We start from the raw sequence: 21601 nt of genomic DNA on the forward strand, positions 1-21601 counted from the left end.
TTATCCAATTAAAAAAAGGAACTCCTTTATTAAGGATACATGAGAGCAGGACCAAAAAAATATTTTTACATACATTTTGGTAAATGGAACTTTAAAGTCTCGTCAGTACTGTAAGAACTCTAAACGGCACTAAGATAATGCAGGACCTTGAGCTCCTGCCAGGACTGAAAGCATTCAGCATTGTGAAGTACAAGCAACATTTCACAGCACCCCACATTCACTTTTCTTCCTGGAAGCCAGGTGTGTTTATGAAAACACTGCAGGGACTTCCCAGGAATGTGCAAAGATGACAGCAAACAAGAAACAGCAGCAATTCAAAACACTACACTTAAAAGGAAATATGCAAAATATATAGACAGAATCAGATAACGCACCTATTGTAACTCAAGTATGTGTCTGGAACAGCAAGGTGTAGCCAACAATGGTCTGGATTCATAAGCCTTACATTAGTTAAGGTAACATATTTCCCACCCATACCAAGATGCTCCTGTACTCTCAGAATGCTTATGACTGCAACATTGGTTAGTTTAGAGGGAATCTAATGTATTTTATAATGCACACTTTTAATATGGACAAGTATGTCCATAGTATGGACAACACCAGACTCCAAACTCATTTAGTTCTATGTCTTGGATTTAAAGTAAAGGTTACTCTTATTTACAGCCTATGGATCTAAATCTGATTAAATCCCAACCTGGTTATAGCTCAGGATAGATTTACTTACAGTAGACTGCATACAAGAGGAAGTTATTATATTACTGTATCTGATAATATTCTCTCGGGAGACACATTGCCAGTGTGTGAAGAATAAAAAAGGTTGTTTCACCACAAATACTAATGGGACCCAGACCTATTCACATTTCATATTTTTTGAGGAGGTAAGAAAAACGGATTTGAATTTGCTCTGCGCGTCAAAATGTATTTGATTAAGTCTAAAAAAAAAATGACGCTTGTCTTATTGTGAGACCTTCTGAATGAAGTTCCGTAAATCTTAAAAGGAGATTTCAAAATGTAAGACGGTAGGAAATATGAGTCTGCAATTCTCCCCAACCACTAACAGTGCAGGTCAGGTCAGGGTACGCCTTTTTTAACATTTAAACTCCCACAATATGCATCCTCTTTACTAAGACTGTATGGTGTTACTACCCTGCTGTATCAAGAACACATATAAGAACATAAGAACATGACAAAGTTTACAAACGAGAGGAGGCCAGTCGGCCCATCTTGCTCATTTGGTTGTTAGTAGTTTATTGATCCCAGAATCTCATCAAGCAGCTTCTTGAAGGATCCCAGGGTGTCAGCTTCAACAGCATTACTGGGGAGTTGGTTCCAGACCCTCAATTCTCTGTGTAAAAAAGTGCCTCCTATTTTCTGTTCTGAATGCCCCATTATCTCCATTTGTGACCCCTGGTCCTTGTTTCTTTTTTCAGGACGAAAATGTCCCCTGGGTCGACATTGTCAATACCTTTTTGAATTTTGTAGCCTTCTTTGTTCAAGACTGAATAGATTAAATTATTTTAGCCTGTCTGCATACAACATGCCTTTTAAACCTGGGATAATTCTGGTCATTCTTCTTTGCACTCTTTCTAGAGCAGCAATATCCTTTTTGTAACGAGGTGACCAGAACTGAACACAATATTCTAGACGAGGTCTTACTAATGCATTGTAAAGTTTTAACATTACTTCCCTTGATTTAAATTCGACACTTTTCACAATATATCCGAGCATCTTGTTGGTCTTTTTTATAGCTTCCCCAAATTGTCTAGATGAAGACATTTCTTAGTCAACATAAACTCCTAGGTCTTTTTCACCCTTTAAACTTTAATATTACAAACATCTGCTTATGAGATGCAATCATATGGTTACAATATGGAAGTTTAAAACATTTATTAAAAACAACCCAAGGCAGTCTGGTCTGACCCTTCACATTCTTTAGTAGGTTTTGAGCACTTTGTTGAAGTTTGATGAACAACTGTGACAGCATTCACGCTCATCACATTTCAACAATTCTCTTCTCATTAGTATGTTTTTCAAAGTAGACATGGGATCAGCATAGGTTTATGTCTTTTCAGAACTGATTTTATGCTTGTGCTTTGAAAACCCCAGAAATACTTTAGCCATTGAAAAATCTATTTTCAAAATCAGCTTAGCTCAGCTTATTGGTAATGATGTGTGATTAATGTTTTTTTAATGCCATAAATACTAATTAAGTTTTGTGGTTGGCCAATATATCTCAGTCTATGTACGATACTTGGATTTTAATTCCTTCCTTTGTTTAGAAGTATAATCAATGTTACCTGCTCGTTAATGACAGATGATGTATGATAAACTGTATGATAGTGACTACAAGAAAACAACATGAATAAAGCATGTATCAAAAATAGTAATCTATTTGGAGTATAAGCATCACATATTACTGTGATCGGGGGTAGTCCATATCACGTACATACTATACATTCATAAAGATTTAACTTGTGAGTTTTCTTAAAATATTTGGTTATATATATTACATAAAAAAGCAACAATCTAGAACACTTTAAAGAATATTAAATTAATTAATTAAAAATAATTAATAGCTTATAACATGAGTGAATAGCGTCCATTTATCTGCATTTGATATTAGTCCTTTTCGTCTGTGGTGGCAGCCCCAATAGGGTTAGTGGCGTGGTTAGAGCCAGTGCTGTGAAGTAGATGGTACTGGACTGGCACTTGGATACAGTAAGGGGACAGTACAAAATATATACATAGGTCAAAACAACAACTTCCTGCTTCCTCAAAACCTCCAAAAGTGTAAAGCAGAACCGTTTAGCAAGTCATCATCACTAAACCACAAGAGAGGATGCACAGCTTGATTTGACTGATAAACATTTGGTTTTATTCAGAAACCCTTGACCTTTTAGATAAGCCAAATCAATGTGTGATACTATCTGCTCTAAACCCGTCATATCCAGCTAAACAGTAGTAGCCACCTCCTATTAATGTTGACAAAACCACTGTAAGAAGATATAGCAAATGAAGATCTCACACCAGTATGACGGGAGCCTTAGCAACAATTAACATGAAAAGTGCTTCTCTGAAGCACTTAGAAGCATGAAAGAAGCCGGGCAGTGGGAGAATTCCACATAGTATGAAATGCTCTACCTGGTGCCTGTTTATGTGATCGTGAAGTATCCTAGGTTACAGTATGCATGTTAGCCTGGCAGATTCAAAGACTGGTAGGCAGACGCAAATACTGGATTAGAAATGTGAGTTTGAAACTTCACTGTGGTGTTGTCAGCCTCATTAGTGCAGTTATCTTAATTGACAGAAACATATCTAAGAAAAACATTTGCTTGTGGGGAGCCTGTATTGGTTTCTAAATCCTTAGATCTGGAGTGCACAGGTCCATTCCCTCCAGGTTGTACAAATATCATAATGAGAGAGAGAGAGAGAGAGAGAGAGAGAGAGAGAGAGAGAGAGAGAGAGAGAGAGAGAGAGAGAGAGAGAGAGAGAGAGAGAGAAAATAATAGATGGGCTTCAGTGAGTTACACCAAAATAATTATATATATATATATATATATATATATATATATATATATATATATATATATATATATATATATATATATAAATATATATATATATATATAAGAAAGGCTGCCATAAGAGCCAGTTTTAGCTATTCTATAGTAAATCAGTACTACCCCTACAACTTAATAACCTTATTCAATAAAAAATATATACTGAGGACAATATGTCACATCACATACCAAGAATACCTAGAAAAATACCACACAAGACATTACGCAAAACAGTTTTGAGGAAGCAGGAAGCTGAACCTTGTTCTTTTGTTTAAGTTGGTGCAGTTTAATTTTTAAGAGATTAAGATCTGAGATACATAGATAAAGTAGGTCACAAAGCAATGATGATATGTTGTATGTAGATAGTAGGACAGTAAATGGATTGTTATGTTACATGCAATAACTTTGCAGTGTCAATTCTACCCTGTTAACAAACAAGCACTGTTTTAAATGTGCTTGGACAAAACCAAGTCTGCTGTAACAATTATGTGTTTGAGGTTTTCTATGAAGACATGGCATATTCTGTATGAAGGTGTCTGAAAGTGTAACTGAAAAACATCACATGATATTAAGCATTTATTCACAGCTTTAAAGCATTATTGTGTTTTGGAGATCAAAATTCGTCTTATGTTCCTATTTTTCAAATGTGTCAGAAGAAACGGCATTGATAATACTGTTATAAAAGGCTCATAATCTAATCATGGGATGAACTGCAGTAACTGGTTGCATTCTAATTAATCCCATTGCACAGATGCAGTATAAGTCACCAAGACCAGGGTCATAACAAGAGATTTTTGAACAGAGGTCATACAATCTAGATTCAGGGTGGTGTGCACTGTACTGAAAAGATGTTACAAGGTTCAGACACTATGTGTAATATGATTCTTCACTGTCAAGCAAACAAAGTTTAGTCTGAACTCTTAATTTTGAGGTCCCAGAATGTATCGCAGTACCCTCAATTGTTGTTTTCTAGGCTTGATATATTGACCTCCTTACTAATGTCACCAAGTGCAATACAAACTTTGAGGGCTAAGAAGTGTACAAATTCAAATCTATTTTTCATCACTAAAATATCTTATTTGGAATTCTTGCTTGGTGGGTTTAAGAAGCTAGACCATTAAAGACCTGAAGGGCTTAGCTTTTCCTTTAGTAACAGCATGGAATGCTAGCACCTGCGCCAGTAGTGTCAATAGTATTGTATTACAACTACTGTGTTAAGTTATACTTAAAAGGAAAAACAAAATGCTTGATATTTATATTTGCCTTAAAGCTTTGCTGTTTCATTTCAGATGCAGATGGAAGCTTGTGTCGAAGTGGTCACCTGCTGCAGATAACATTGACAATGCACCGGCTGATCATGTCATCATCTGACCTGCTGGAGAAACTTGTCACTCTATATCCTTTAACTGCTTTGCATCTAAAGAAAGGAGCTAACATTGACATTACAGAATCATTCCTAATGATGGCGTTTGCCAAATCTGGTCATATACGGTACTGCCTGTGCAGAATGTTTTATGTGCAAGTAGTATCCATCTCTGTGTGCGGAAAGAAATAGTTTAACAGTTCACCAATGTAATCCATGTATGTGTATTCCTTTCAGGAAAAACTCAAGGTGTTAATTATCCTCTGCTGTAAAAAAGGTCTTCGGTTTTAATTAAATATATGCCCTGTGCTAATGAGGCATTTACTAGGACTGCAGGTTACACAGTACACTAGATATGCCCTTCTTATTTTAGTCTCCTTTGACTATTTTGAATCTTGCTTATAAATTAAGTGGCACATCAAACAATGTAAAATATGGTCAACAGAACAGCATATTCATTAATACCTTGCGGTTATTAATACCAGGTTCCCCTGGATTCTGTGGGCTGGAGCCACTTCAGCCTATATGACGCCTTTCTTCTATCTGTGGGCAACTTTATTTAGCAGCATGTCTTTGTTGAGAATAGAAAGAGTGGAGTTATATTTAAGAAAAGGATCAGATTTGCATTTGTATAGTGAACTACTCCTAATGTGAACTCAAAACATGTCCCTTTCAAGTTCTCTGTCATCTGCTGGGAATATATTCCATTCTACATTTTTAATACTATAGTGGCAGGCTGTGGGGTTGTAGTTTTTTTTATAAAGTGCATTGCTATTAATAGCTCAGAAATTAATAAACCCTGATATGTACAAAAACAAAGTACTTGTAACTACAAGGAGTGGATCACTTCATAATAAGATATGTTCAAGCAACACCCTGTGTAATGTTGTTTGCAATTTACTAACATACCAAAGTTTTTCCAAAAATGACAAAAACATACAACAACACTTGTTTGTGTTTGAGAGATTCACAGTGTTTGAGAGATTCACAGGCCTCAAAGTAAGATGTCTGTTTGGTGAATACCTGTATTATTTATTTCGTAACAGACGCCCTTATCCAGGGCGACTTACAATTGTTACAAGATATCACATTATTTTTACATACAATTACTTTTTTTACACATTATTTTTACATACAATTACCCATTTATACAGTTGGGGTTTTAACTGGAGTAATCTAGGTAAAGTACCTTGCTCAAGGGTACAGCAGCAGTGTCCCCACTGCTGTAATGACAAACCCGCCTGATAAACAGTTAGCAATTCATATCCGCATAGTTTATTTTTGTCTGTTTCCTCCCGCGACTTTATTTGCATCCTACTGCTATTTGTTTTTGTTTTTTCTTTTTGGAAATCCCCCTTTGTACATTTTTTCTTCCGAGGAAATTTTTCAGAGGTGGGTACTGCTGCTGTATCTTCCTGGTCCCAGATTTAAAATCCTTTTCTTCCCTACAATTGCCTCTGTATAGCCTCAGAGCAGTTTCAGACTACACGGAATTGTAACAAACACAATATTATCAGAAGCGAAAAACCAACACAATAAAGTTGCCATACCCAAAAAAACTGTGTTTATAACAATTTAGAATTAATAGCTTTGAGAATCTAGCCCCTTATTCTAGTCAAATGTGACCAAAAATCTAAAAATGTGAAGCAAAAAACATTCAGTACTACAGTATATGTGAGCAAGACAAGTGGTAACAATACATAATTTGTTGTGGGTCTTGATGCACAGCAAAACTAACGTGCATTGCCCTGATAATTAGTTTTATGATTATCTATAGAGTCTTTAGTATCAGCCTTTCAGCACCATGTGTATATGTGGCATTTATGAATGCAGCCTTTAGAGATGGAACAAAAATAGTAGAATTGTATTAAGATGTGTCTAATATGTAAACTATAACTTTTTAGAGACATAGAAATGGAAAAACAGGAATAATAATTAGTTACAATTATGTTGATAAAGAAGAATCTCCATCAAAGCTCTCAAAGAAAATCTCAGCTAATTAACATCTCAGCCACTTGTATTTTGTAGGAGCTTGGTTTACCAATCAAAGGGTTTTTCTTAACAGCGTTCTACTTATAAAAATGCTTTTGGAAGTCAGAGCCCCACAGATTGTCTAAAAATCTGTTATGTGATCAGGTAAGCTAATATTTTTCTTGACAATGGTTAGTTGAAAACACAATTAAAAGCACGAGAACAAAGGGTTTATTTTTTTGTTTATTTTAAATTTGGTTTAGGTATTGGATCACTGAGTTTTGGATAATGTTTCAATTGGATTCCAACCTAACTGACACGATGGAGCAGTTTCAAGAACTGGTCAGGGAAAACAGGGAGGAAAGACACTGCCGGTTGATTGATACAACGCAGATGTAAGTATCTCAGTTTCAAGACTTTGTTCACTTGGTTGTCATGAAGTGACTCATTGAGCCGAATGCAGATTTAAATTTCATACTGCCAAATTTCACTCCCCCATGTACAGTATATATAGAATAACAAATTGCCTTGATATGCCCACTTCTCCAGGGATATGTGATGTGACGATGTATTTTAAATCATTTGAGGTCATAGTTTTATTTTTGATCATTTAATAGAAAAAGGTTTGGGGGACAGATTGACAAAGTTTTTCATCTAGCAAGCTCCATTGCAGGGCACTACCACACAGTAAAATAAATCAGTAAATGAAAGACTGAATATGTTTAAAATACCAATAAAGACACTGTTTACCAGTTTCTAAACACAATAAAACCCTGGTTATTACCTTGGCAATTTCCTTGTCTGTATGTTAACCTTTCCAATGTGGTCAGCTACCAGAGAGCAATGCCCTCTAATCAGGATGTTATTGCTTAAATAACATTCTGTTACCTATAATGCTTGCAGTCGTTTGAGGGTTTTTAGTTTCTAATAGTTTTACTAGTCTCTGTAGGTTTAATGCAGTGTTGTCTAGAATCCTGATTACTAGGCATAGTTTGAGACTCAACTCTGGTTTCATCTGCTCTAGCATAACTAAATTGTTCAACTTTGTACTTAAAGGAACATTTGAGGATTTGTAACTGCACTTTTAACAATGTACCACTTGGAATGAGTCATGGAGAAATTGAAAATGTACGCCTCCGATTTGGAGGCGGGGAGCCTACCATTCCGTGGAAATCACAGTGCATTTTAGGTTTACAGACAGACATCCGCTAATAGAGGGCTTTTCTTTTGTTTTACTCTATCAGCTTGTCAAAGTAAAATGTTACAATGGAACCCACTTTACCCACTTGAAATATGTTCCTACAAAAAAAGCTGGCCATTTAGATAACAGCCTTTTGTGATATCACACTAGCACGGGCTGTCACATGCATTCAGAGGCAGTAATTAGAGATTGTGAATAGTCATCAGTGTGAGTCATCAACATTTTTTTTTCTTACGTAGGGCTTTACAGTGTTTCCAGGTCTAGGTGCTGAAAAATACTGCGCTTCTGCATATGAAATTGAGCATTTAACTTTGCATTATAAAGTTTTTTCAAGCACCAGAAAAGCCCAGAAGTAACCTAAAAAGGACATTTCTCTTTATGTTGTACAGTCCATTTTTGACCACTGGTTGTTACTGCATGCTAATCAAAAAACATTTAATGTACAGCAAGCTAAATCAACCAAATGGTTTAATGTTCGTCTTGCACACCCCTGTTGGGTTGCTTGTTTTTAGAAATGCCAGAGAATGGTCCCGGAAGATCACCCAGAGAATAAAAGCTAACAGCAGTAAGAAGAGAAAAGTTTCCCTGCTGTTTGATCACCTGGAGCCTGAGGAGTTGGCAGAGCACCTCACCTATCTGGAGTTCAAGTCTTTCCGTAGGATAACAGTAAGTCCACAGAAAAGTACTGGTTGACCAAAACTGTCCAGGGCCAATATTCACAAAACATTTACCACTATGTTCAGTTTGCACCATTTTTTGTAAAAATTAAAAACTAACTGCTGATTTTCCAGAACTAGCAACACATGAGTAATGTAAATGTAGGAGCCCTTAACCTTCAGAGTTATTTATTTGGAACTTTTTAACATAATTTTGTTTAAAAATAAATAAATAATATTAATAAATGGGTGGTATCTTATCGTGGTGTGATAAATGCCCCAGATATTTAACCTCAACCTAATCAAATCTTAATCATTAAATATTGTGGATGATACACTGTTGATAAGGCCCACATACTCAAGATTAAATATGCTATAGAGTCATATTATGTTCATTCTAAACTAAACCTCAACCCCATATGATAAAACCACAGAACAGTTTGGTCTATTAGTCTGGTCTTTTTTTAAATCAAAATTCCTATAGCTTAGATATTCTCTATAAATAGAAACAGATGATTTTTTTTGTTTGTGGTGTACTTACACTTTCATTCGATCAGTTTGCAGACTACCAGAATTATGTTGTCAATGGCTGTGTGAAGGAAAACCCAGCAATGGAACGCTCCATAGCGCTGTGCAATGGCATCTCCCAATGGGTTCAGCTGATGGTGCTGAGCAGACCCACAGCACAGCTGCGGGCAGAGGTCTTCACCAAGTTCATTAATGTAGCTCAGGTAAGAGGCCTGGGTGCTATTTATATCCCCATATTCATCTTTAAAATTCTGTTCATGTTAAGAAATATTTAAATTATTATTTGCCTATTACTTTTGTTGTATCATGATGACGCGTCTCCAATTGTTTAGCTCTCCAGAATACTGGAAGACCTTCCAGGCTAGCGTAACTTCACAATCATTCTCTTGCTGAGTCATGCTGATTGAGAACACCACCAGCACCACATGCTTTTATATTCAAGTTACTAACCTTGATTTGTTCAGGAGCATGCGTTGCAGTCAGACCCAATACAGTAACCATCCCTGAAATACAGCTGTGCTCTTAATGTCTCTCATCTTGTATGTTTTCCATTCTCTTTTTACAGAAACTCCATGAAGTCCAGAACTTTAACACACTAATGGCAGTGGTTGGGGGTTTATGCCACAGCTCAATCTCTAGACTCAAGGAAACCAGTTCACATGTACCAAATGAGGTTAACAAGGTAACATTAAACACATTTTCAACTTTAGTAATCCATCTTTTATGTGTAAAATGTATTCAGGTAGCCCTCCGAGCATGTATGGAAGGTGTTGTAATCCTGGTCCACTGGTACAGTGGAACTCACTTGCTCTTTGTCCATTCTAATCCAGGCCTTCAGTTATTGGAGTCTGTTTGTTTCAGTAAATGAAGTACTGGAAGAGACACACTTTACTTGTGTATGACAGATTGACCTGCAGAAGCAACTGTTCCTATATGTTACTCACAAAATACAAAGAACATATTAAATATGTAACCTCCTGACGTTTGGATGGTTCTGACTAAGGAAGAATTCATATTTTTAATAAAATATCATACAATGAATACATGCCCTTTTATGGAATTGAAATGCTGTCTGTTTTCTAAAGGAGCATTCATCAGAAGAGAATTCAAAAGAGTGAGCAGGACACTTGAGAATACCTAGATAGTTGGGGAGCAGATTCTTCAGTTTCTCTCATTTTAAATTGTGTATGTGAACTGAATATGCACTGTACTGGCTGAAAAATTGAGTCATATTGAAATGTTTTAAAAATATATATTTTTGAATGTAGAAAACTGTTTTTTGTTGTGCTTGGTCTCCCACAGGTACTGAATGAGATGACGGAGCTGCTCTCCTCCTGTAGAAACTATGACAACTACAGGCGTGTGTACAGTGAGTGCACAGGCTTTAAGATCCCCATCCTGGGGGTTCACCTGAAGGACCTCATCTCAGTGCATGAGGCGATGCCAGATTATGTGGAAGACAAGAAGATTAATGTACAGAAACTTCAGACACTTTATAACCATATCCATGAACTGATAGTGCTGCAGCAGCTGGCCCCTCGCCTGGATGCTAACAAGGACCTTGTCCATTTGCTAACGGTGAGTGGAAAATTACCAATACAGAAGCTTTGTGGCTTGTTGCCTTTTGTCAAGGATGCTGTGTTTCCATTGAAAGAAACTCAATAGTACAGCATATGGTGGTGGCCCTGTATCACCGGGTACATGAATCTCCATGAGATTCTAATCTGGTGGCCTGTTTATTTTATTTATTTTTCTTGATTGGGCATATTCATCACATTCCAGGTCATTTTGCAAGGAATAAAATGTGACTATTGGTTGTTGAGGAAAAAAAACAAACAAACACTATTACCTAACTCAGACACATAAAAAAGCCCATATTGCACAAATATGGTACTGTATGTTGTCTGTGTCTAAAAGCAGGCATCAGAACAGAGCACGTAACCCACAATTGTTGCAGTCAACTGCAACTCCACAGAGTAAAATGGCTAAACATTGCAGCTGTGGTGCATGCTTTTATAGGTAACTATTAATAAATGATAAGAACTGGTGAACTAAATCCCTTGAAAACCACTAGTATCTTGGCTTTAACAGAAAAACAGACCACAGTCAATGTTACGCGCTAATACGGTATGCCACTTGCTTACCTTAAACCTGAGCACTGCTGTGCACAGATTTCACATTGCGTTACTCAGCTCCTTGTTTAATGTGTTAAGTTTACCAAATTCAAACATGCATGTGTGATTTCACTTTCTTTTTACCTGTAGCTGTCACTGGACCTTTACTACAGTGAAGATGAGATTTACGAGCTGTCCTACGGGCGTGAGCCCAGAAACAGCAAAGCACCGGTGAGAATTCATCTCAGCCTCTGTTCTCAGAGCCACAAACACACACATATATTGATGGGCAATCTAGTGGTTTAAGACTCTTTAAATCTTTACATACATTAAAAAAAAAATCCAGTTCAGTAGTTCATTCATTTTTTCATTGTATTCAAAAGGTTACTTCAGTATATTTTACCTGTATATATTGTCTATGTTAAAATAGTCTCTCTCTTTCATTTTGCTGAGTGGAAGACATTTCACACCTGTGCTCTGGGGGAGCGGGGTTCATTGGTTCATTACTGCTTAGAAACACCACCACGAAACAGCTGAACTCAAGGTTACCAAAACCATCACTTTGCTGTTTCAACATGTCAGATTAAACCAATTAAATTGGCCATATATCTCACAAGCAGGAAATAGGCCCAGCAACACAGATGAGGGAAACTGAATACCAGGTTAAATGTTTACATGCAGGTGTACAATAAAAAAATAAAAAAAGATAACAATACTGTACTTTAATTTAATTTGATTTGGGATTGTAAAAATAAGAATTCTACAGATGTGTTTTTATTTTTAGTTACCCAGACATTCTTTTGATTCTATCGTATGCTTTGGTCAAACTATACCGTTTATCAGTCTTTAGAGCTTGAATTTTAGCTCAAGAGTACCGAGGTGGGGAACTTTAAGGTTTAAGTTTTTATCAGTAATCTTATCAGTCCTCCACAGGATACATGTGAGTGTTTAAGCATTCACTCTAGTGAATGATCTAGCTGATCTGTTTTATAATGTTCTAGTAAACACAGGTTTACAAGTAAGAGGCATGGTACTCAATTGACATTGAATGTGCTTTAATGGATATTTAAAAGACAAAAAGGTAAGTTTTAACAGAACTTGTTTTTGCTTAGCTAAATAATAAACGACACAGCAAACCACTTAAACTGTACAGAACTGCTGTTGATTGAATTGCTAGGAAAAAGTGGTTTCGGATCAATTTAAGCAGTCTACGTGAGCAATCTTAGAATGAGTAACACTTTAAATGACTTGCACATTAGCAGCAGAAAGCATGTCTAAAAATAAACTTTCCAACAAACAGTACATACAAATATATACACAAACTTTAACAAATTTATCTTAAGTGTTTAAAATACAGATTGCATCTTTTAGGGCGTACTTGAGTACTGCATGGCTGCTGGTTGCAGATTTTAGCAATATATTTTAATTATTCTGTTAAAGAGAATAATTTAAGTGTATATTTTCTTTTCAAGATCTTCAAGTATATGTAGAATATCTAATCCACCAAGTTTGACATTGAGCTGTTTAAATATCAAACTTGAATATTCGAGCCATTTACTGCAAGTTAATCCATTCTAAATACTTCTTCCAAGTAATCGATTTCTGGTGTAGAGAAACAACAGTGTAAAGATTATTGTCTGTGTGATTTTTGCATTCCTAAAACTGTGTACACCAATATATAGATATAATCCAAAAAGAATAAGGTGTGTGTACATTTATAGCTTTTATCAACATATTATCTTACTAATATACTTCCCATTGAAAACAACTTTGTGAAACCATTCATCTACTCTATCACTGAGCTGGATGTGTTTAATTATTATTTTTTCTTATTTTTTTCTTAATTGCTTGGCTAATCCAGAATAATAATAATAATAATAAAAAAAACTTTCTTACTATTTTAAAACTGTGACAAGAAGTTTATTGTTTGCATTTAAGGCTTGCTCTCTTAAAAGGCTATCTGGTGCCTAAACAAGCCCTTTTTTCATTAATGACCAGACTTACTGAGCAAATGACATTTTTTACATGTTTTCTACAGCCAGGGACTCCAGCCAGGCCCCCAGTAGTGTCAGACTGGGCACCTGGGGTGGCCCCCAAACCGGATCCCAAGACCATCAGTAAACATGTCCAGAGGATGGTGGATGTATGTTTTTCACCATTTTAGTTTTTCACTTTCTTTATACTTTACAATATATTGTGTTTCCATTAAATAGCACCTGCTTTCTGTTGTGCGTCCCTTTTCAAAAAACAAAATGATAAAATATATATATATATATATATTTAACATATATATTTAACATCTACAGGCAGCAGTGTGGAGTAGTGGTTAGGGCTCTAGACTCTTGACTGGAGGGTTGTGGGTTCAATTCCCAGTGGGGGACATTGCTGTTGTACCCTTGAGCAAGGTACTTTACCTAGATTGCTCCAGTAAAAACCCAACTGTATAAAAGGGTAATTGTATGTGAAATAATGTATAATGTGATATCTTGTAATAATTGTAAGTCGCCCTGGATAAGGGCGTCTGCTAAGAAATAAATAATAATAATAATAATAATAGGAAATTACATAATTTAACAAGGAAATACATAGTTTTAGGTTTTTTCAATACTGTACACCTTAGTATGAAATGTATTACTATTCCTCAGAACCATTTTATAATAATGCTACAGGCATATAAATAAGGTACAGTGCTCCCTCTCCCATAACGCTGTGGTCAGGAGCCATAGTTATACTGAAAAGAAATTAAGAAAAGAAACCTATTTTGAAGCCATGCAATATTTTGGGTGCAAGATGCCAGTCGAAATCCATAATGGGGCAAATAGGCGCTCTGACCGTACCACCTGAGAACTGGTTCTGCAGTATAAAGGGCCTCTTTATAATGAGGGAATTGGGTCTTTTTAAAGCTCTCTCTTTTTATTATTTTGCAGTCAGTGTTTAAAAATTATGACCATGACCAGAATGGCTACATTTCTCAAGAGGACTTTGAGAAGATTGCTGCTAGCTTCCCATTTTCCTTCTGTGTAATGGACAAAGAAAAGTAAGGAATACCAAAAACAGACATTTATTTCCATAATACTGCCTAGCACATTGAACCAAAATCTATGCAATGTGTTAATGCTCAGTAAAGTTAATGAAAAAAAAAACAAAAAACATGAAATATCATGGCAACATGGTATTTAACTGTCTCCTATTTTCAAATGTAACATTTTCAGAGGAAGTGGAATTTTCAAGTACATTTTGCCCGTTTCACCCCTGCAAGGTGAAACCAAATAAATCTCTTCCTTGTTCTCTTCATAGGAATTTCCATAAAGAAAGTTTCATTGAGCTTTTTTGCTAATTTAGAATCCCTTAAATATCTAAGGTTTGCATACATTTTTTTATAGCTTAAAATCAGCGATTATTTTGTTTAATTTTTTATGTATCCAAGCCTGTTAATTTAGATGCAGTAAATATCAGCTTTAGTTCCCATAGACTTTTATGGCACAGCATACAAGTTACTGGTTGGATAGGTAAAATTAAAAATTGAATAATTATTTGTTGGTTACGTACTGGTGTGAAATATTTCCCATGGATCCCATTTCTTATCAACATTGTTGTCAGGACAAGTTTAATTACAAACAGGCTAGTTAAGTTAAAGCTAGTTCATAATCTGGCCCATGAAAGCCAAAATGTTTTTGGTATCTGAACTTTACCTTCAGTCAACTAACGTCTTGCACATTCTGAAGCCATTGATCGACACACTATGAACCAGCCCTTAGCCTGACTAAGACAGCATCATTACATACACAATAAAGAGGTTTTTTGATGCATACTTCTGTTTGTAATTTGTGTTCTGACATACCTGTACATATTGCATGTCAAAGCATCTTGTCATCTGAAGTATTTCTCACCTCGTTCTCCTGTTGTGCAGGGAAGGACTGATCAGTAGGGAGGAAATCACTGCCTACTTCATGAGGGCCAGTGTGATCTGTTCCAAACTGGGCTTGGGGTTTATCCACAACTTCCAGGAGACCACCTACATGAAACCCACTTTCTGTGACAACTGTGCTGGATTTGTAAGTGCATAATCCGTCGGACAGACATTCTTTGATTGCTTCAGTAAAAGCTTGTGTTACCTATCTGCCACCTCACTAGACATTGAATGACCATGTGCATCTCTAAATCTGTTCTTAAAACCTTCCATGTATTAAAAAAACAAACCTGTTTATCTTTTCTTGATTATTAAACCCATTTTAAATTTACAGTGCAGATGCAGCTAAACAAAATTATCTACTGCTTGCTTACATTAACATCCATTACATGGCTATGCCATGTGACCCAATCTTCTAAAAACAATTAAACATCACAATTGTAAACAAGTTAAAAGGAAGCACAATTAATTTCAGTACCATATAAAGCGTGTGGCACAAAATGAACCTTAAAATATTGTACAGGTTTATCAAACATTTTTGTCTTTTGTTATAACTGTCTTCCGGTCTCTCTTCTCTTCTAGCTCTGGGGTGTTATCAAGCAAGGATACAGATGCAGAGGTAACTTTTATTTTATGTATTTATTACTTGATATGGATTTTTTTTTTAAATGTAAAAAAATAACACTCAACCTTTATTGTTTTACATGTTGATCCTTTTCATAACCTGGCTGAAAATGAGCTAGGTCCTGTTGTCTGAAGTGCATTAGATTTGTGCATCTCTGTGTCTGTCTTAACTTTCTCAGTAATGCCCCATGTTTATTGGAAAATAAATAAAATACAAATAAACAATTAAGGTGATTCAAAGATGAATTTTACCTGGCAAAATTCTTAAATGGCTTATAAACCTAGCTGTTGTGTACCTTTATCCTGAATGTTACAAAGGTAAGCACGGTGGAAGATTCACAGCCTGTGGTTTTTGTAGTAGAGACTGCAAGCTGAGCTCTGCAACGCGCATGAAAGAGGTTTTCAAAGTGCAAATCAGTTTGAGAGCTTGCGTTTCAGACAGCACGATGAAACCACAGTGACGCGTCCTTATCTTTTTTTGATAACCTGTTTACAGACTGTGGAATGAACTGCCACAAGCAATGCAAAGACCTGGTGGCGTTTGAATGCAAAAAGAATGCAAAGAACACAGCAGCAGACAACAGCCCCACGTCAAGCTCCACTCCAACGGCACTCTGTACTCCAGGGGTCAGAGGTTACGGGCATGGTATGTGTAACTTTACAGGTGAACAAAGATATTCCCCTGCCTTACCAAGAAAGGAACATGCACAAAGTAAACTTTGTTTAATTTAGAACAAGCCAATGGCTTACGGTAGGATTTCAGATACAGAATTTGACAAAGAAAATATGTTGGACAGTTCAAACAAGCAAATTCAAGAAATGATTTGCCTTAAGTATTTATTTATTTATTTTATTTTTTTATTCAGTTGTAAACACCTATCAGAAAAAAACAGAACTTTGCCTCTGAGTTACTGTAACTGATCATTCATAATTGAGAGGCTCACTCGGTTATTTCCCAGTGTAGGAGTGCATTAAAGGTCACAGAATCGCTGGTGTTAAAAGCCCAGAGAAATATTTTAATAGATCTTCATTGAAACTAGCAAACTGTTTCAGTTACTGAAAAATACACATTCTATAACAGATTATACTACCATATACAGTCTATGCTCGGTTATAAATCACTGTTAAGGATCTGTCAAATTTCCAGTATATCTTCTCAGGTGTAGAGATACCAATGCATAGAACATTTGACATAATTCTAGTGTATATAAAATGTATGTTTAAACATAGTTCCTTACTACAAGTCACAGAAACAGAGATTATACTAAGTTAATTTGTGGTGTCTAGGGTGTCTCTTACAGTCCTCTCCCTCAAACTGAGTTGACTAATGATAACAAGAGACTCTACACACAATGTATTGTGTGCCATTTATTAATTGAAAAGGTATGGATGACCAACACATTCTTACCTTTTCACTTTTCCACCTTTCACCAAAAAGAAGAAAATAGACTTAAAACCTGTAATATAATAATCTGTCATATTATAGATATGTTGGGTTTTCTCCTGAATTTCATGGGAAATCATGGGATATACATGCTTTGGTTTGCCTTAAAATACAATTGGTAAAAACTGTCTAATCTCAATGGTTCTATTATTGCAGGTTCTGAGGATGGACAGTTCACATACCTTAATGGTGAAGGAGTCGAGCATTCAGACAAAAGCAAGGAATGGGAGCCAACTCTTGCAAGTGTATCAGAACAGTCACACTCAGGAGAACCAAAAGCATGGGCAGTGAACAAAAGCACCCAGACTGAATGGCCCCAGTCCCCAGAATCTGTGTTTTTACTGCCTGCTCCACTCTCCCCCTGCCCGTCACCTCTTACTCCCTGCCCAAGCCCTGTGCCAGTCCGCAAACGAGCCTACGCAAAGTGGGAGAACAGAGCCTCGACTGTGAAGCCAACCTACGAGCAGCTGGAAATGGTAATTTTGTTCTCTTATTGTAAATGCAATCTTAAACTGACCTTTTGTATCATGTATGTTACAGCGTTAACAGGATTTAATTTCTTAAGTGTTTCATACCCTACTACTGTGTTCTTTATCATTCTCTATTGTTGATTTTGCTTAGACCATAATTATTACTACGAACAATCTGTCTACAGCTATGGCCAAAAGTTTAGCATCACCTATAATTTTAGGATTGAGACAATTAAATATATGTGAACATAATTTAGATATTTTATTTAACATCATGTGATCAAAGAAACTACAAAATTATATTGCAAAAGTATACCGGAAGCCATAATAGCAGAACAGTATTTCATGTTAGATTTCGAAATGTCACATTTTTTCAAATTGTCAGTTTTTCGTGAAGTATAGGCAAAACTACAATGCCAGATGTAATTCAATATGTTAACGTAACATTATTCAGCAGGTTTCATTCGACTTTATTTAGCAAAATTAGTTCATTCTGTAGGATGATGCAAAACTTTTGGCCATAGCTGTAGGTTGTAGCAACTACTCTAAGACACAGCTTCAGCACTTTTCCTCTCATTATACACATTTCACTGTATTTGCTTCTACCAAAGACAATCGATTTAAACAACTAAATGGCACACTTGAAAAGAGCCATATTGTGGATCTCAGAGCCACCTGCCAGACAGCCCTGTCTAAAGTACATCTAGAATAACTGTGGTCAGTTATTTTACTGCATACAGATAAAATAATCAGTAACATGCTAACAGGCAGGAACAACTTCATAGCAACACGCTTAAGAGGAACCGGACATTCATTGACCTTTTATATAAAGCGTGATTATGTATCGGGACAAATTCATATTTGCAATAACGATACGTAAAACAAACATACACATTTACAAAAAAACAGATTCTGTCATGCCTTAAATTGGGTAAAGTATTCTGCATGCGTAAGTTGGTGTCATTTTCTATGTAAAACGGGCCGCAGATAACTCCAAGTTTGTATAAAGTACAAACGGTAGCAGCTGTGCGAAAAAATAGGCTGGAAAGGGTTCATTTTTCTTGATCAAACTTGACCCATAGAATCACAGATAGACCTGTGTACTGAGTATGAAGCCAATATCTCAAAGCATCAGGACTTTATCATCCGGAAACCAAGAAGTCACATAAGGCAGCCATCTTGGGTCACAGGTCAAATTGAAGGGTGCCATTAGATTCTGAGTTTTTACAACACTGAAAATTTGAAGTTGCTAGCTTAAATGGTTTAGCTGTGATTAGTGTGGCGGCAGAGGGTTGAAAAACTAAGACTAGCTCCCATCTAATAAAATCCTTCTATAACTACGTCTTCCTCTGTCTCTAAAGCCTTGTTAATTGGTGAGCTGGAGGAAGTGAAAAAATAAATACACTAATGTTTATCTTTTTAACAATTAATTAGGAAAAATGCACTCTTCAGAAGTCCAATGAGACCCTGCGGCGGAAGTTAAAGGCATCAGAACGAGATGTTGAGGTGCTGCAAACCCTCCTCAAAAGACACACCCTCCACCCCCTGGAACCAGAAGATTCCTCATAATGCAGAGAACTTTCAGTAAGAGCCCGACAAGCTGCTGCCGTCTCCGTGACGCTGGTGTGCTTGCTCAGGCACGGACAGAACTTTTTGAAAGGTCAACCAACTAAATGGACATTCCAAATGCTGTTTGTAGGCCTCGCTGCTTTAACAAGCCAGTTGTGTTTACTTGCTTCTGTATATTCACAAATGTCACAATCATCACAGATACAACAAGCTGTTTTTTTTTGTTTTTTTTTTACATTAATAATGTCATGTTTGGTATCAGGTAAATTATTCATGATCTGTAATTTACTTGTGATTTCTCAGTCAGTAACTGAATGTCTGATACAGAAAAATACTATTGTTGGTATCAGAAGTATAATTATTTAGGTCAAGGATGTTGTTTTTATTAATATGAATTTCCCTGATATCCTGAAAATACCAAATGTATTAGAGCTATAGTTCTATTAAAAACATGCCTACAAGAACAGATACAGCACAGTTATTTGATACCAAATATATAGAGTACAACAGGCTTTGTACTTACAACTGTAGCACAAATTACTAAGTACTTTTCAAAGAATTAAATATTTGTAGCAAGTCAAATTTCAGGGTAAACTTGACCTAATAGCAGTTTGACTTTATGTTTCAGTATTTTGATGAATAATGGTTTCAAATGAAATCCCTACATGCCTCAATTTTGTAGTTTTGTGAAAACTTCAAACATATCAAACTGTTTTAATCTTCATTTATTAATATCTGTATAAAATGTAAAATATTCTAAATAACCCTACCAAGGACATTGTACTCCTATAGATGTGTATTTGTAAAAAGTGAAGTTAATGTAACATTTTTGCCTGGATCCTTCAGGATCCTATTAATTTAATTGGAACCAAAACTGACTTATTACCAGTATTTGTTGTGATTTAGAAAAATATGTAAATATGTAAATATATAAATATATTGTACAGTTGTTTTAATGTATTGTATTACTGACCTCTGTTTATATACTGTGCCTGTAACGTTGTGGAATACAGTGTTTTTACTGTGTTAAATATTCAACAATTAAACTATTTAAAAACACCTATTGGTATAGCTTAGTGGTCCTAAATTTTTTGGCCAATAGGTTCAGGGGTGTATTTTTCAAGCTAATGGACATGATAACACATATTTAACAAATGGCACAAAAACAGAGATTGCCAACACAGAGTTACAGATTGTAATGTAATATTTCTCCTACTACATCACTATTGCAGAATTCCAGATTAGGTCAACTGTTGTCTGCTGGTTTAGCTGCATCCTCAGTTTGCTGTCTACAGTAAAGCAAAGAAAGAAATGTCTTCCTTTGCATTTTAATACAAATAGAAGCTAAGCTGTGGCTATGTTTTTAAAATACACAGTTTCTACTTACAAAGATTTAATCTGACAATCGTTGCCACTGAAAGTGTCCATTTGTCTATTATTACAGAACAGCAAAGTACTGCAATAGAAAAAGGTGCAAAACAGCTAGTCATCTTCTGGACAATTTCTTCACAGCCTATAGTGTAGGTGCTTTAAACATCCTTTGTGACTTATTCTTGATTTCCTGCCAGTACTACATGGGCTGGAAATAACCATAAACAGGAAGTTCAATTGAGGTTTTGATCTCCTATATTTGCTGAAAATGCAAACAAAATAGATGCAAAGAATATTTCACAGTAGTATTCAGAAAAGACAATCATGTGATATAAGCTTAATGACACACACAGGTCCATTTTGTATTTTTCAAACAGGAAATCAACTCCATAAAGTAAAGCTATGAGCAAACCTAGCATTAATTTATCATTTCCTACTAATTTGTTTTGCAGTACGTTTTTGAACAAATGTGATGCAAAGCTGTGCAGTTCAGCTTAACCCTAATTTAAAATGCAAGTTCTGATACACTTTTCAAATGAACACAAATAACAGAAAGCACAACCAATTTTATCGTTGCAAACTGTAAAGAGCATAACGTTATTTCATACAAGGTTGGCTGATATAATATTATAAGATATTTGTTATAAAAAACACATATACTAAAGGTTTGCTTAGGATTTTCAACTGAGGAGTTCCATACTGTGCTATTCATTTATTTAATGGCTGATGTTTTTTACCGTTTACCGGTGGAAAATGAGGAATAACAGAAGGTGGTTCATAAAGTCCTTTATTAGACCCTCATAACAGAAAGTGCCACACC

At 35.8% G+C, this 21601-nt stretch overlaps 1 protein-coding gene across 2 annotated transcripts in view; it reads left to right on the forward strand.

Annotated features, from left to right (window-relative positions):
• The window catches only part of LOC117422376 (RAS guanyl-releasing protein 1-like), a 32428-nt gene extending 11980 nt beyond the window's left edge, over positions 1–20448 (forward strand). The window contains exons 3-17 of one of the 2 annotated variants that reach the window (XM_034928161.2): positions 4850–4955; positions 6997–7059; positions 7158–7289; positions 8608–8761; positions 9309–9482; positions 9845–9961; positions 10582–10857; positions 11544–11624; positions 13432–13536; positions 14321–14430; positions 15304–15448; positions 15886–15922; positions 16424–16573; positions 17528–17847; positions 19276–20447. In XM_034928161.2, coding sequence (XP_034784052.2) covers positions 4850–4955; positions 6997–7059; positions 7158–7289; positions 8608–8761; positions 9309–9482; positions 9845–9961; positions 10582–10857; positions 11544–11624; positions 13432–13536; positions 14321–14430; positions 15304–15448; positions 15886–15922; positions 16424–16573; positions 17528–17847; positions 19276–19410 — 2105 coding nt within the window. In that variant the 3' untranslated portion in view covers positions 19411–20447. Of the gene's footprint in view, positions 1–4849; positions 4956–6996; positions 7060–7157; positions 7290–8607; positions 8762–9308; positions 9483–9844; positions 9962–10581; positions 10858–11543; positions 11625–13431; positions 13537–14320; positions 14431–15303; positions 15449–15885; positions 15923–16423; positions 16574–17527; positions 17848–19275 lie in introns of both variants that reach the window. The other variant, XM_034037339.3, reaches the window with a different exon arrangement.
• Positions 20449–21601: the final 1153 nt, after the last annotated feature.

Source organism: Acipenser ruthenus, chromosome 15 (assembly GCF_902713425.1).
Source record: "Acipenser ruthenus chromosome 15, fAciRut3.2 maternal haplotype, whole genome shotgun sequence".
NCBI lineage: Eukaryota > Metazoa > Chordata > Actinopteri > Acipenseriformes > Acipenseridae > Acipenser > Acipenser ruthenus.